The sequence below is a fragment of the Schistocerca cancellata genome, chromosome 4 (genome assembly GCF_023864275.1).
Source record: "Schistocerca cancellata isolate TAMUIC-IGC-003103 chromosome 4, iqSchCanc2.1, whole genome shotgun sequence".
Taxonomy (NCBI): domain Eukaryota; kingdom Metazoa; phylum Arthropoda; class Insecta; order Orthoptera; family Acrididae; genus Schistocerca; species Schistocerca cancellata.
Window position 1 is genome coordinate 451,413,091 of NC_064629.1, and position 15,796 is coordinate 451,428,886.

General features: G+C 42.4%; 1 protein-coding gene across 1 annotated transcript in view; it reads left to right on the forward strand.

Annotated features, from left to right (window-relative positions):
- Window positions 1-321: 321 nt before the first annotated feature.
- LOC126183674 (hepatocyte nuclear factor 1-alpha) overlaps window positions 322-15,796 on the forward strand; it is a 65,708-nt gene continuing 50,233 nt past the window's right edge. The window contains exon 1 of the mRNA XM_049925837.1: window positions 322-600. Within this exon, the coding sequence (XP_049781794.1) occupies window positions 381-600 (220 nt within the window). The 5' untranslated portion in view covers window positions 322-380. The remainder of the gene's footprint in view (window positions 601-15,796) is intronic.

Below are 15,796 nucleotides of genomic sequence, written 5' to 3' on the forward strand. Positions count from 1 at the left end.
ACCTTGTAAGTGTTCTGCTAACAAAATACGGTCTGCGGTTCGCCTTCCCCCACAACAAATCCTCTGTGATGGCTCCAGTTTTACTTTTTCGTAAACGTAATCCATAGTTATTTAATTGACTCGTCAACCTTTAAATCTGACTTTGTCAGGTAATGATTATGGTCACTGTTTTCTTTTGTAAAGTGTTAAGCCGCATTCGTTTGCTCGATTTGAATTGGCGCCTCGCTGCGTGGAGAGCGGCGAATCCCGCCGAGCGGCGCTGCAGTCGGCAGCACTGGGACCGCGCGGCGGCACCCAAACTGCTTGGCAGTATTGTGGCAGACATTGCAGAAACCGTGCGCTCTGTCTGATCATATTGAAGTCAGAGCGTCTTTTCGCATATGTCACAGCAAATGGTTGCCGTTGCGGGGCCCAGCGGCGTGAACCCACGCCGACGAAAGCTAGTCGACCAAGATGTTCCTCGTGAATTGCGCACAAAAAGGGCTAAACGAGCGCGTATTGCTCGTCGCCAGCGCCGACAGCGTATGATTGAAGAGGAGGAAGAGTACCAACAGCTTGTACTTTTCTGGATAAGAGTCATCCAGTACTTCATGAATAAGGGTGAGTAAATCAGCAAGGCTCCGTCCACATGTACAAGCTTTACCGCGCGGCAACCTATGCATTCCACTTTGTTACGGAAAACCTTTCTTTGTTTCCGTGAAGCTCGCAGAAACTGATGAACGTGTTACATATACATGCACCTGCTGAAGATACTACTTGCGCAAAATCATTTTGCACGGTCAGGCTTGTACTTGCGGACGTGATACCGGTCATGATACCTGTGTATCAATATTTTAGTTTTGTGACTGAGCCTATTGAATAATTACTATTATGGCTCTGTAAGATAATAGAAGAAGACAGACCAAAATGAGAAAAATTGGAGGACGTAAAGTTTATAGCAAAATTGCATATTATTTGAATATTCTTTTTATTCTTAATACTTTTTGGTATATACTTTATTAAGGTTTAAATTCGTAAACTGCTCTGAACTCAAATTTCATCCTGTCAACTGTTGCAATAAGTGTTTTATTGTGTTATTTGTTTTTCTCTGTCTTAAGCGTTCTGGAATTCAAGAGTGTTTGAAACCAGCCTTTTTTAACATTTTGTTTACAAAGCGTCATCTGTGGTGGTTGTTGTTCATTACTCCTTCTGTATACATGTTTTAAAATCGACAGATTGTCTCTTTGTTCTTGGAAAAGGTTGCAGTCGAGAACTTTTGCTTACATTTTCTCCCTTCACGATTTTTCTATTACAGGAATCCGCTTTCTCTTTGCTGCCCTCGCGTCATTTACACTTCAGTTTCGCAAAAGCTCAAGCAAACGAATTTACTATGGTTTCACCCTCTTTTCAGGACATGAATACACTGTGCTCAGTACAAAACAGGTGGAACCACCATAAAAATATCTATAAAGGCAACGTGTATGAAGTGTAACGGAAGACAAGTTCAGTGCAAAGAACGAAAATGTATCAAAAGGAAACCGGACCCTAAAACCAAACAATCATGAAGCGTGAAATTGCAACCAAGTTTTTTATGGCGACAGCTTCAGTTAACCACGAGGGGAAAACCTGTCGACTTCAGAAGCTATAAAAAGGAGTAACTGACACCAACCACCATTGATGATACTTTGTAAATAAAAGCGAAACGCATTTAGTGTAAGACTTTCTTAAATTGCAGTATGCTTAAGACGGACAAGGTAATAACTGACATATACATTAGCACTGTTTGAAGTGTAATGTTTTCATCTTTGACTGTCGGTTCAGTTTCATCTGAGAGTACAATGAGAGTCATAGATGAAAATTGTTTCCTTCAACAAGTTCTACATGTCTTCTTTGACAGCTGCTCCAGAAAATATCGTCAAATGCACTACGGAGATAATTATAGCACATTTACTGTAATTATACCTGCAAACGCTGCTATTATAACGTATTGTCTACCAAAGAATGTTCAATTGAAATTGATTGCAAATTTCTTATGGCAAAGGAGAAAACTAAATAAGTCATTTGCACAGTACTGACGCTATGTATTGGCAGCCGGCCGCAGTGTAAACAAACGAGAGCTTTCAAATTCCGATAGGAGAGGAGCGGAGAGGGAGAACGAGCCGCGCCCCCTCTCACAGCTTACGTCTGTTTTCTGCTCGCCTGAGAAAGCAGAACTGCTGGTCATGTGAGTGTCGTACGCGAACCCCATCATGGATCATTGCAAAATACGAAAAGAAATGACGGACGACACAGTCGCAGATGTCGGAAGACATTTATTCAGCTGGAGGAAAGGGCGTGAACATCAGTGAATTGCCCAGTTTCATGACGTATCTTTCCTAGAAAAGTAAACTCTATAGGTGACACAAAAAACTTCCAGTACTCCAGAGAATATTGTCAGTTATCCATTCAGTATATCAATAAAAAAAGCTCAGTACTCCAGATTCCGGAGGGTGAGGGCGGAGTAAGTGTTCTCCTTATGAACGCCTATCAACGCACGACACAACGAAGAGAGGAATACACAAAGCACTCACTAACGATTGCAGCGCAATTATTTGCTGACGTGGGAAGTGTCGCAAGCGTGGCACTTGGAGCTCAAATTGACCAGTATCTTAAGCAATCATAGATCAAAATACCCCAACCTAAAACTGCCACGATAAACTGCCAGCGTAAATACACTATCTGATCAGAAATATCTGAACACCTATTAGTGGTCATTAATATGGCCTATGGCTACTATCGCTCCTACAGGGTGTTCCACAATTCATGTTACACGTTTCTAGAGCTTGTAGAGGAGACTTAGTAGATCAAGTTTTACGTAAGAACCTATGTACGGAAACGTTATCCAACGACGTTACAGAGCGTCACAGTTATAAGCACAACGGTGCTCTTAAATGTTTGTATAAACAGGATGATTCGGTGACGATGTTACAAACTGGAGTACTTGTTCAACAGAGGAAGCATGTTTCAAAGTAGCGAAAATGAACAAGTGCTCATAGATCCTCAGGTAGGCATTTTAGATCCATATTTACAGGACACTTTTTCCTTGTTTTAGTCCATACTACCACCACTGAAAGTTGCCTACCCCACAGTCTTAGCAACAACAGTACCAGAATATGTAGTTCACTGTTGGAGGAATCACAACGGTTTTCGATAATAATTTTCCACTCGTTCGTTTCTGGTAGAGGGACCCTTACCTCAGATTAATACATTTATACATCTCCAACATCCTACAAAGTTTGTAACATCGCCACGGAATCACAATGCATATACAAACAACGCCGGAGCCTGTAAATTCGACTCTCAGTGTCGTCGTTGGAAGACGTTCCCATATATGGAATCCTGTGTCAAATTGGTTGTACTAAGTCCGTTCTACAATCTCTAGAAGTGTGTAACATGAAATGTGAAACACTTTGACGAATTGAACTCTGCTTGAGACGTTATCAATCACTATTTGAATGCCTGTGGGGAAAATCCTGCCCACTCTTCCTTAAGAGTTGAGAGCAGAGAACATAGTGAAGCCTGATGTTGCGATTGGGGCGAAGCCTGTGTCCTAACTCTCCCCAGAGGTGTTCCATAGGGTTGATATCGCCAGTCTGAACAGGCCAGTCAATTTCTGAAATATTGTTGTCTACAAACTATTGCCTTAAATATGATGCTTAATGACAGAGTGCATTGTCATGCTGATACAGTCATCATCTTTGAACTATTCCTCTACTGTATACAGTACACAATGCTGCAAATGTGTTCATCTACTTCCCAGTTATCATTTTCTTGAGCTTACTTATGCGAGCCACATCGTTATCGCGAAGCACACTTCTATACCGCAACATCATTTCTTCTGTACTTCACTGATGGTGCTAAACATGATGGCAAATGCCGTTCTCCAAGCATTCGCCAAACCGAACCCTTCCATCGCATTGTCACAGGTTATAGCGTGATTCATCACTCCAGATCATTTCTGTCTTATCATCCACTGTCTATTTGAGTAGCACTTTACAATACCTCAAATGTCGCTTATTACCGACTACAGAAATGTGTGGCTTATGAGGAGCAGCTCGACCATTGTACTCGATTTTTCTTAATTCCTGACCCACAGTTACTGTGCTAGGTGCGCTGTTGTTAGCACTTTGGAACTCGTGAGTGATTTCTTCCTCTGATTTCATGCGATTTTTTACGACCATCCTCTGTGATGCTAGACGATCGCTGTCTGTCAGTACATGAGAGTAGTGGAACAATGCCAGCGTTGCCCCAGTCTACATTGTTGCCAAATTTATTCAAGATGGTGGATCCCAGTTGGTGGTGGTAAATATGGCAATGATGCAATGACATCAATATGGGAAGTTCTAATTTTGGCAGAAAAATACGTCATTTGGGCTACCTCCACTAACCTAACCCCCTCTCCTCCCCACCTCCCCTACTGCCTCCCCCAGAAAATGGCGAGAAGTTCAAACTCCTGCTGGACAATGCAACACACTAACCTAAGAAAACAGAGAGAAAAAAGGTCACTTCGGCTACCCTCATTAACCGTAGTCATCCAACAGCCAACTCTTCCTAGTAATTGGTGGGAAAATGAGTCAGCCTGTGCTGGATTGGAGGCACATAAGATGGTGGTGGTGCTTAGTGTTTAACGTCACATCAACAACGAGGTCATTAGAGACGGAGCGCAAGCTCGGGTTAGGGAAAGATTGGGAAGGAAATCGGCCATGCCCTTTCAAAGGAACTACCCCTTCATTTGCCTGAAACAATTTAGGGAAATCACGGAAAACCTAAATCAGGATGGCCAGAGATGGGATTGAACCGTCGTGATGGACATAAGACTTTATTTTCAGTCTTTATTTAAAGAATTTGAGGCAGTAGCTCCATCCAGTGTATTCACCATTAGCTCTGGAGTCCAACTGAACCAGTACACAGTACCACCACCAGAGGGTGCCATCGCCCTTCCTGTGATGTAATACAAGATGGCAGTCTGGAGGGAACAATTTATGTATGGGCGGATTTGACATAGTGTATTTGTTACACTGATACAAAACACTCACCCTGACTTGATTGAGGTCGCTGTAAATAGTCTACAGGCCTGCAATTAACTCGTAAATAATGCAGTACACTGATGTGCAGAGATACAGACAACTCATAATTAACGGAATAATGCAGTACACAGCATACAGACGAGCAAACTACTCGTAGATCAGTAAAATAATGTTTGTGTAATGCTGTACAGACACGCTAACTACACTTAAACACCCGAAAATAATGCAGTACACAAACACAGTGCCCGTAAAAAACGCATCGTATCAGAGAATTCTTCCAACGTGCGCCTTGCAAGGCCAGCCAGACACGAGCTATTGCTGTCACGCTGTTGCTGACGGCAGGTGAAAGTCGAGCCTACAATTACAGTTCTTCGAGTGTTATACCGACATCACATGTCTATTTAAATAAGCGCCAAGTCAACCTGTGGGCCGTGCGTGCATGTTTACCATTGCTCGTGCTAAACCTCTCTACCTATGGATGCTAATGTCACAGGTCACACTATAGAAATCTGTTCCAATGCTTCCCAGAATGACATGGACTCCTTTCTCCCTCGCAATCCTAATGGGACAAACGAACTGCATCTGGCTGTGCACCCATTTACCTGCCTTGTGATGTCTCATCTTGTCTGCATGGAAATTCTTGCCCTAACAGGAGCTGTTTACGAAAATAGCTCAGGATAACACTGAATGCAATCTTCCTGATGGTCCTAAAGGGGCACCCTGTCCATCACATGTTACCCTTCCTAGACATCGATAAGTCCTGATTTCAACAAACATCTCCAAAACACAAACGTTCTCACAGCTATGTAGGGGCACCTACGTCCTGGGACAAAGGATGTCTTCTGAATGGGTGGAGCCTTATTGTTAGCTGTTACTGAATTTACCCACCAAACTCCTGATGCCACCGGTGTGTAAGCCCTGTCCACCTTTTTTTTTCTGCAGACGAGACTTTCAATGGCAAAAAACTCGTTTGTACAGTTCGCCATAATGCATCGAGAATTAAACCCTGCAAAGAGGCCTACAAATCGTCAGATACAGAAAAACTCTTGCTCATTTACACTGCTCTGCCACTGAGGATGGAAGCTTGAATATTAGAGCGTGAAAACGATCGCCAACCTGGAAATATATCACCATGTGCCATGTCGATTTAGTAAACATACAATTCGAATCCTGCACCATTCAAAATCGTCCATTTTACATAATTCATATAGCTATCAACCATCAAATATTCGTACATACAAGGTGTGACAATAAAGTAATGAGACTAATATGAAAAAAAAATGTTGCTTCCCGTTTTAGTCAGGTTTGTGTCGTCTCCTTCAAAGTAGTTCCCTTCTGATTGCACACAAATTTTCGAGCGCTTCTGCGATTGATGGTAACATTTCTGGAACTCATCTTCTGTAATATCCTCCAAGACCCTCGTCAGAGCTTTTTTGACATCTTGTGTTGTTTGAAAATGGTGTCCCTTGACCGCCGTTTTGACTCTTGGAAATAGAAAAAAGTCGCACGGAGCGATATCTGGTGAATAAGGTGGCTGTGGTAGTACCAACATCTTTTTTTAGGTTAAAAATTGCTGTACTGATAGAGCAGTATGGGATGGCGCATTATCATGATGCAGAATCCAATTATTAGCAATGTAGGCATGGACACAAAGAACTCTTTTATGAAGTCTTTCTAAAATTTCTTTGTAGTAATATGGGTTAACTGTTTGTCCAAGAGGCACCCACTCTTTATGAACAATTCCCTTGGAATCAAAGAAGCACACAAGCATGCATTTCACTTTTGACTTTGACATGAGAGCTTTTTTTTTTGGTCTGGGTGGTTCCTTTGTACACCATTGCGAACTTGGCGTTTCGTATTTGGATCGTTCTGAAAAAATCTTCTTTCATCATCAGTGATAACATGGCTCAACAATTCTGGATTGATATCCGTTTGCTCTAACAGATCGGCTGCCACATTTTTTCGTGTTTCTCGCTGGTGTGGTGTGAGACTTTTGAGGACAATTTTTGCAAAAATCTTTCTCATACCTAGAATTTCAGTTATTATTAGATGAAACGTTTCTCGATTGATGTTCAGTTCATCTGCAATCATCTTCATGGTTAATCTTCGATCAGATCATATGCGCTGGCCAAGTTGACATCCATCCGTGAGGTTGATGGTCGTCAACTGCGATCTTCATCTTCAACTTCCGTTCTGCTTTCACTAAACATTTTATGCCAACTTAAGCTCTTGACATAACCTCCTCTCCGAAAGCCTTCTGAAGCTTAACGTAAGTTGTCGTCGTGCTTTCACCTAATTTAATGCAAAAAGAAATGGCATACTTTTGTGCAATATTATGCAGTTCTATTTCCGTAACGACAGACACAAACACGTGTTAACTTATTATAGCAAAACTCACGACTGAGCAGTTGCATCGATGTGCCGCTTGGACTGGAAGCAGCTTATAGACCAAGGTCAAAGATATTGTTGCCACGCAGGCCTGCAGGGTTGCCACATCTTCCAAAGAAAATCAGTCTCATTACTTTATTGTCGCACCTTGTGTACCGCTAAGACAGCATAAGCATATGCATCATATACACTCCTTGCAGTACTAGATATTTTCCAGCAAGGTTGGATGGTCCTCCACCACAACCGATAGTGACAAGTCATCCGCCCTCGACACGTAACCAGAGCGCCCTCAGCGGACCGAAGTCACTCTCAGAACTGTTGTACAAAGTTAGGCTCGGCTCCCCTCGGCACAAATCCGTTACTGTTTCTGGTCCCGACATGCCTGCTTGCTTGTTTTCCACACCCTTCTCCAATCACTGGGATTACAAAAACATATGTAATTTCGCACGGTTTGCCAGAATATCAACCATTTTCGTGATACTTCTCGATATCAAGCACATAGCAATATCGATTGCTTAGCAGTATCGCTTACGCAGTATAATTTCGATGATATAGACCGGAAATTATTTCCTTAGAAATCTAAGACCTTAGCGAGGTGCAGAATGCTGTAAACCACTGAGTAACTAGAAACTGATCTCATCAACAAAGACCTTTACGTGAAACCTCGAAAAGCATAAAAGAAACTGATATTTCCACTCGCGAATACTGATGTCGTGATATAACAGATTCAAAATCATCCTTATAATTTACAAAGTCAACTAAGGTGTTTCTCATGCCTAGAGAACCAGCAAATGTGTCCTCCACCCGTCTTTCACTAGCTAGATGCACTCTACACTACCACAATCGATATTCTCCCAGCCAAATGAAGACAGGAAATGTGACGACGCAGTCAATCAAATGGTTCAAATGGCTCTGAGCACTATGCGACTTATCTTCTGGGATCATCAGTCGCCTAGAACTTAGAACTAATTAAACCTAACTAACCTAAGGACATCACACACATCCATGCCCGAGGCAGGATTCGAACCTGCGAGCTTACGCAGTCAATCGCACAACTCACATACAACTTACATAGGAGGGAATAATGGCCCAGTGCAAATACATTTCATAATGGATTTTCCCGTCTGCGAAGACCTTTCTGTGAAAACTCGAAAAAAATAGAGGAAACTGATATTTCCACTTGCTAATGTCGATGTCGGTGATATAACGGATCCCAAACCATCCAGATAATTCATAAAGTCAGCTAAGGTGTTTCTCATGTCTAGAGAACCAGCAAACGTGTCTTCCACCCGGTTTTCACATGCTAGATACGCATACCACAATCGATGTCCTCTCAAGCAAATAAAGATGACGTATTTGAAGAAGCAGGCGACCAGACAAAAAATTGTCTCTAAACACTATGGGACTTAACATCTAAGGTGATCAGTCCCCTAGACGTAGAACTACTTAAAGCTAACGAACCTAAGGACATCACACACATCCATGCCCGAGGCAGGATACGAACCTGCGACGGTAGCAGCAGGGCGGTTCCTGACTGAAGCGCCTAGAACCACTTGGCCACAGCGGCAGGCAGTCAACCAGACAATTTAAATTGGAGGGAATAATGTTCCAGCACAAACACACATCCATATTGAATCTTCTCAAATTTCTGCACGACCCCGAAAGCCATCCAAGACATACTAAGTATTAGTTCGCTATTCGGTCGTCTAGAGGAGGACTGGATTAAGTCACCTACATTCCTGCATCCCAACAGGCCTTTCCATTCGGACAGCTCCTAACGTTAGTTGGAAACTTGAATCATTTCCGCCACAGGCCACCGCCGGCACGCCACACAGCCCTAGACAGAATCGATCTAGGAATATTTGATCGTTATACTTACAATCAAATGTTACGATTGCGGTCTCAATTAAACAACATCTGACAATGAGCGAAATATCAAAAATACACCCTGCTGACGACTGTGGCTCTGGAAATAGAAATATCTGTACCATGTACCATTCTTATGACTTGACGTACTCTTCCCCATTCCTATCACAGTATTCCACATCAAATCCATACCTTCCTTAAGACTGCACATAGTCATTTCATTTGCACATATCGGAACACAAACACATACTTTATAAGCGTGATGCTCTAGGCGAACCTATCACGCATCCTGTACTACTAAGTATAATACTCAGCCAATAACTGATTGCTGGTGATACAAAATAATACGGAGATAAATTCAACAATGGGCGGACATGTCTCATAAGTTTCTCTTTGCGAAATGTACCACTGTGTCTTAGAAAGAGAGGTGTAATCGTCTTACAATCCGCCAGATGTTAAAAAAACACGATCGCAACAATTGCTATATGTTACTGTCACAAGCGGTCTTGGTTCTACAGGTGCAGGCAAGTATCCATGTTAAAGGTTATACATGCTTTATAAATTAAGGTATGGTATTATTTGCGAATCAAGTGGCTTTTTTCAGACAAATACCATGACACCGAATATAGACGTTGGTCACTGGATTGTACATTATCAGACCAACTGTGCGTAGCCAACGATGCATCCTCGTAATAAAATCACTGAATTTAGAAAGTGATTCGGCTTTGGAACATGGTATGAAACCGATATGTCAGAGGTTCTGCAATATATCCACTGAGTTATAGCTGATGGTTGAGTGGCACGAATTACAAACTGTAGATGGTGTGCTGATTAGGTCGTAAGAAATGTACACTAGCTTTTCAGATCTCTAGTGTTACACTCTCCGGTAGAAATGCTGTCTGGGATTTGGAATCAAGTCTTTCCATTCAAACTAATACCTGCGTTGGATCATATGGAGAAGTTCTTTAATGATTACAGCCACTAGTGAATCAAATTTCTGGAACTCTCGTATCCTGAAACGAGTCACCTTTCGGAACCTATCAGCTGCAGTAAAATTTTAGATAGTTCCTATGCCTCTTGCAACTGCCACCATTTGTGCAGTTTTGCGCATGTAATCGTTCCAATTTAAGTAGGACCTGAGCAGAATTCGTAGAGAGCTGTATCTACCACCTTCTGCAAACCATGTAGAAACAAAGTGACCTGAGTTAGTGTGAGAGGACCATGTTTTGACCATTCAGTGGAGATGGGAACATGTCGTAGCCCACACTGTACGATGTGTAATGTCAGCACCAAACGAAGCCAGCTCCTGATGCACGAGGTAGTATAAAAGACAGTATCGGAACTGGGAGTAGGAGGAGGATTTTGCTACTGCATTGTGGTACGAACCCAAACTACCAGGTGATCAAAAAGTCAGTATAAATTTGAAAACTGAATAAACCACGTAATAATGTAGATAGAGAGGTACAAATTGAAACACATGCTTGGAATGACATGGGGTTTTGTTAGAACCAAAAAAATACAAACGTTCAAAAAATGTCCGACAAATGGCGCTTCATATGATCAGCATAGCAATAATTAGCATAACAAAGTAAGACAAAGCAAAGATGATGTTCTTTACAGGAAATGCTCAATATGTCCACCATCATTCGTCAGCAATAGCTGCAGTCGAGGAATAATGTTGTGAACAGCACTGTAAAGCATGTCCAGAGTTATGGTTAGGCATTGGCGTCGGATGTTATCTTTCAGCATCCGTAGAGATATCGGTAGATCACGATTCACTTGCGACTTCAGGTAACCCCAAAGCCAATAATCGAACGGACTGACGTCTGGGGACCTGGGAGGCCAAGACGAAAGTGGCGGCTGAGCACACGATCATCACCAAACGGACGCGCACAAGAGATCTTCACGCGTCCAGCAATATGGGGTGGAGCGCCATCCTGCATAAACATCGTACGTTCCAGCAGGTGTTTATCAGCCAGGCTGGGGATGATGCGATTCTGTAACATATCGGCGTACCTCTCACCCGTCACGGTAGCAGTTTTGATGTCCAGCGCCATCTGTCGGACATTTTGTGAATTTTTTTTGTCTAATAAAACCCCATGTCATTCCAAGAATGTGTGTCAATTTTTACCGCTCTGCCTACATTATTCCGTGGTTTATTAAATTTTCAAATTTATACTGACTTTTTGATCATCCTGTACATGCCGGCCGGCCGGCTGCTACTGCAGGTTCGAATCCTGCCTCTTTCATTGATGTGTGTTATGTCGTTAGGTTAGTTAGGTTTAAGTAGTTCTAAATTTAGGGGACTGATGACCTCAGATAGGTCCCACAGTACTTAGATCCATTTTAACCGTTTTTGAGAACTCGATAAAATTTTTCCCGCATCTCACTCCTCCCAGATATCGAAAACAATTACCGTCTGCGTTCTGGCATCGAACGCAAGTGAGGATCCTATTAAACAGACAGCTGTTGATCCATTGCACAGACCAGTGTAAAGCTGCAACGCCTATACTGTAGAAGGATGACCGTATCCCACAAACTATACTGTAAGTCGAAGAGACTCTCCATGTGGCCCTGAGTCGTAATTTGAAACATTGCTTTTTGTACTGTAACATACTTCATACACTGCCGTAAGTTTTGTTTTTTCCGCCTCGACTTCAAGGTCTGTGTCAGGGTCTAAACTGGCATTAACACGTTCTGATCGATTGCTTCCCACAGAAAACTGGACGGCGCACGGTATAAGTCATGTTGTTACTGCTGCTACCATAACACACCACACACACTGGATTTTTAAAAATAAAATGCAGTTACAAGATAAGGAAAGTGGAAGGATTTGGCGGCGTTGTGGAGAGTTTCCAAACAGCTATCCAAAGGTGATTGACTACGTACGTCCATTCATTGTTAATTCTCGTACGCATACGTCATCAAAGTATATCTAACAGCGCTCTACATTTTTCTAGCACCTAGAGCATAGTGCTTAATTAAACGTTCTATCTGTATGCGGCTGGGTGTCAAAGAACACTCTCATAGTCTTCGGATAAAATTAGAGAATGAAAGACCCCCTCGCACTTCTTTGACCAATCCACCCTGCAGCACTGTTACCGATTTAATCTGCAGCCGACCAGAAGTAGTCCGTTACATCCCACGTCTCATGAATGAATGGAGCTTACCAGGTCCTCACACATCCAACTGCAAAAGATTTCTCCAGATGTATCCATGTCGTGGAGATTAGCAATCGTTATCGATGTATAGTAAGAGATTTGAAATTGTCGTGATGTGATAGCAGACAGTTAAGAAGAACAGGATACGGGTGATTTTTATGCATGCTGGAGCTCCAGGTGGATGGAGTTCGAAGCATTTTACGTAACTCAACTACGCTAGTAATTTTAAAGTATTGTTCTAGTGTCTGGGAACAGTACCAGGAGGGTACTGATAAGACGGAACATAAACACATGCACTCCTAAGGCTACACGGTTCTGCACTCAAAACAGACTATAATGTTGCATCGCTTCAGTTACCAACCTATCAGTCATGTGGAATGCAGCGCTATTAACATTCCAATGTAAGCAATATATTCCAAGCGCATGACAAACATCCTTCCTGCAGGTTTCTCCACGTTAACTATGGTAACAAACTGTAAAATGAAAAAATACCACTACCTTAATATATCGATTCTGTGTGATACGTGCTCAATGTAGTTTTCCAGAGATGTATAATGTCCACTGCTCACAACCGATCACGGTTCAGAAATTATACTACACTCGCATCAGTCCTATATAAAATGGATGTTAGTAACGGAGAATAGCTCTTACAAGGAGCCAGATAAACGCATAGCAGCGGCGTCCGACATGTGAAATTACACGTCATGAAACCACTAACTCTGTAAAAAGAACAGCTGACATGCAGATGTATACATGGGGATTTCTGTGTCTCCCAAACACTTATCGCTAACTTAGAATCATCTTAGTTGTCACAACTTAACTCTCGATTTTAAACACAAGATGCGACATGCGATTGGAGTACATCGCATAAATCTTCGTTCGTTTAGAGGAATGTGTCGAAACAGGATGGTCTCGTTTCACCGCACATGAGATGGATGTCCTCTGATGACGGAGAGGTTTGCCGTTAACGATCACAAGTAGCCAGTGCTCTAAGTCAAATACAGAACACGGTCTTGTATACGAGTCGAACGCAGGCTATGTCACGCAACTGATACATCCTGACAGAACTGCAGAAGAAACTGTCAAATGACCTGCGCCAACTTCTTCCTCTATCAAACAATCACGCCGTCCACTCTCTGTTATCCTGTAATGCAGATTCACGTTAATTTTAGAGGCAGATGGTTCTCTGTTTTCCTTAAAAGCGTCAATCACTGTAGTCAACTCGCGTGTTTCAACGTTACTCAGTAGACGTACAGTGGAATGCTGCCTCAATAGAAAAAAGTAACTGTCTTCCTGTCTCCCTTCTCTTCCATGTCGACGTTTTTTCGGATTCCTCTTGCTGTCGCGCCAACCAGAAGAGACGCAATTACTTCCTCAATTTACCCGCATTTCAGCGTATTTTCCCGCAATTTGTACATATTTTCCATCTTTTTCGCAATTCGAGTTTTTTTATGTCAGTTCTACCCATGCAATCATAACATAACCTCTCGTTCCGTGTTTTAAAACTGCTTGTAAATGTAGTACAGCTGCCAACACCTAGCGCAAATTCACAATTTTTCTCATCGCGACGGGTAGCACAGCACTCTATCGATTGCATCCATTCGCCTCCACCCACATATTCCACATTTGCAGTGCGTTTGCTCTGTTTTTTGTATGTCTGTGTGTGAGCATGTATTGTGGATGGCTCGCAGGGCCCAGTCCTCCCACTAGTGGGCCCAACTTCGAACATAGAACACGCCTCCGGATGTAACGCGTGCTGGATCCACCTTAAAATCCTATCCCAGAAGTGGCATATTGTGGATTTACATCCCAACATTGCTCTGGATATAGAGCGCGGTAGCTCCACACTCGAACGCAAATTCGTGTCTAATGCGGGGTCCTTGGGGCCATCCGCGACACATGCACATACACAGACATACAGAAAACACAGCAAACTCACTGCAAATATGGAATATGTGGGTGGAAGCGAGTGGATGCAATCTAGTACAGTGCTATACTACAACTCCTAATCAGAAAAATAGTGAATTTTCGCTAGGTGTTGGCAGCTGTACTAAATTTACAAGCAGTTTTAGAACACGGAACGAGAGGTTATGTCATGATCGCATGGGTAGAACTCACATAAAAAATTGCAAAAAATGATGGAAAATACGTATAAATTGAGAGAAAATATGTTGAAATTTCGGGAAATTGAGGAAGGAATTGCGTGTCTTCTGATTGGTGCAGAACAGTTCTTGTATATGGGGACAAGTATGCGACATCAAGAGAAATCCGAGAAAACGCCGGCATGGACGCGAAGGGAACCAGGGAAACAGTTACCTATTTTTCCATCGAGGCAGCATTCCACTATACGTCTACTTAGGTAACATCGATACACGCGAGTTTACTACTGTATCTGACGCTTTTAAGGAAAACATAGAACCATCTGCCTGTAAACTTACATGCATCTGCATTGAAGGATAACAGAGAGTGGACGGGGTGATCAATTGATATGGAGCTGTAACGAGGTACGATTTAATGGCATACTCATGAAGCATTCTAGAGAGGGAGGGAAAAGTTGGCGCAGGTCATTTGACCGTTTCTTCCGCTGTTCTGTCAGAATGTATCAGTTGCGTTCAACTCGTATACAAGAACATGTTCTGTATTTGACTTAAGAGCACTGGCTACTTGTGATCGTTAACAGCAAACCACTCCATCATCAGAGGACATCCATTTCGAAGATTTATGCGATGTACTCCAATCCCTTGTCACATCTTGGGCATAAAATCGAGAGTTAAGTTTTGAGAACTAAAAACTTACATTGGAATGTTAACAGCGCTGCATTCCACGGAACTGATAGGTCGGAAACTGAAGCGATCTAACATTATAATCTATTTTAAGTGCAGAACTGTGTAGCATTAGGAGTGTATGTGTTTATGTTACTTCTTACCAATATCCTCCTGGTACTGATCCCAGACACTAGAACAATACTTTAAAATTACTAGCATAGTTGATTTACGTAAAATGCTTCGAACTCCATCCATCTGGAGCACCATCATGCATAAAAATCACCCGTATCTGGTTCTTCTTAACTGTCTGGTATTACATCACAACACTTTCAAATCTATTGCTATACATTGATAAGGAGTGCTAACCTCCTCGACATGCATCTGGAGAAATCTTGTGCACTTGGATGGATGGGGACTCAGCAAGCTCCATTCGTTCCCGAGACGTGGAATGTAGCGGTCTACTTCTGGTCGGCTGCAGATTAAATCGGTAACGGTGCTGCATGGCGGGTTGGTCAAAGATAGTGCGAAGTGGTCTTTCATTCTCTAATCTTATCCGAAGACTATGAGAGTG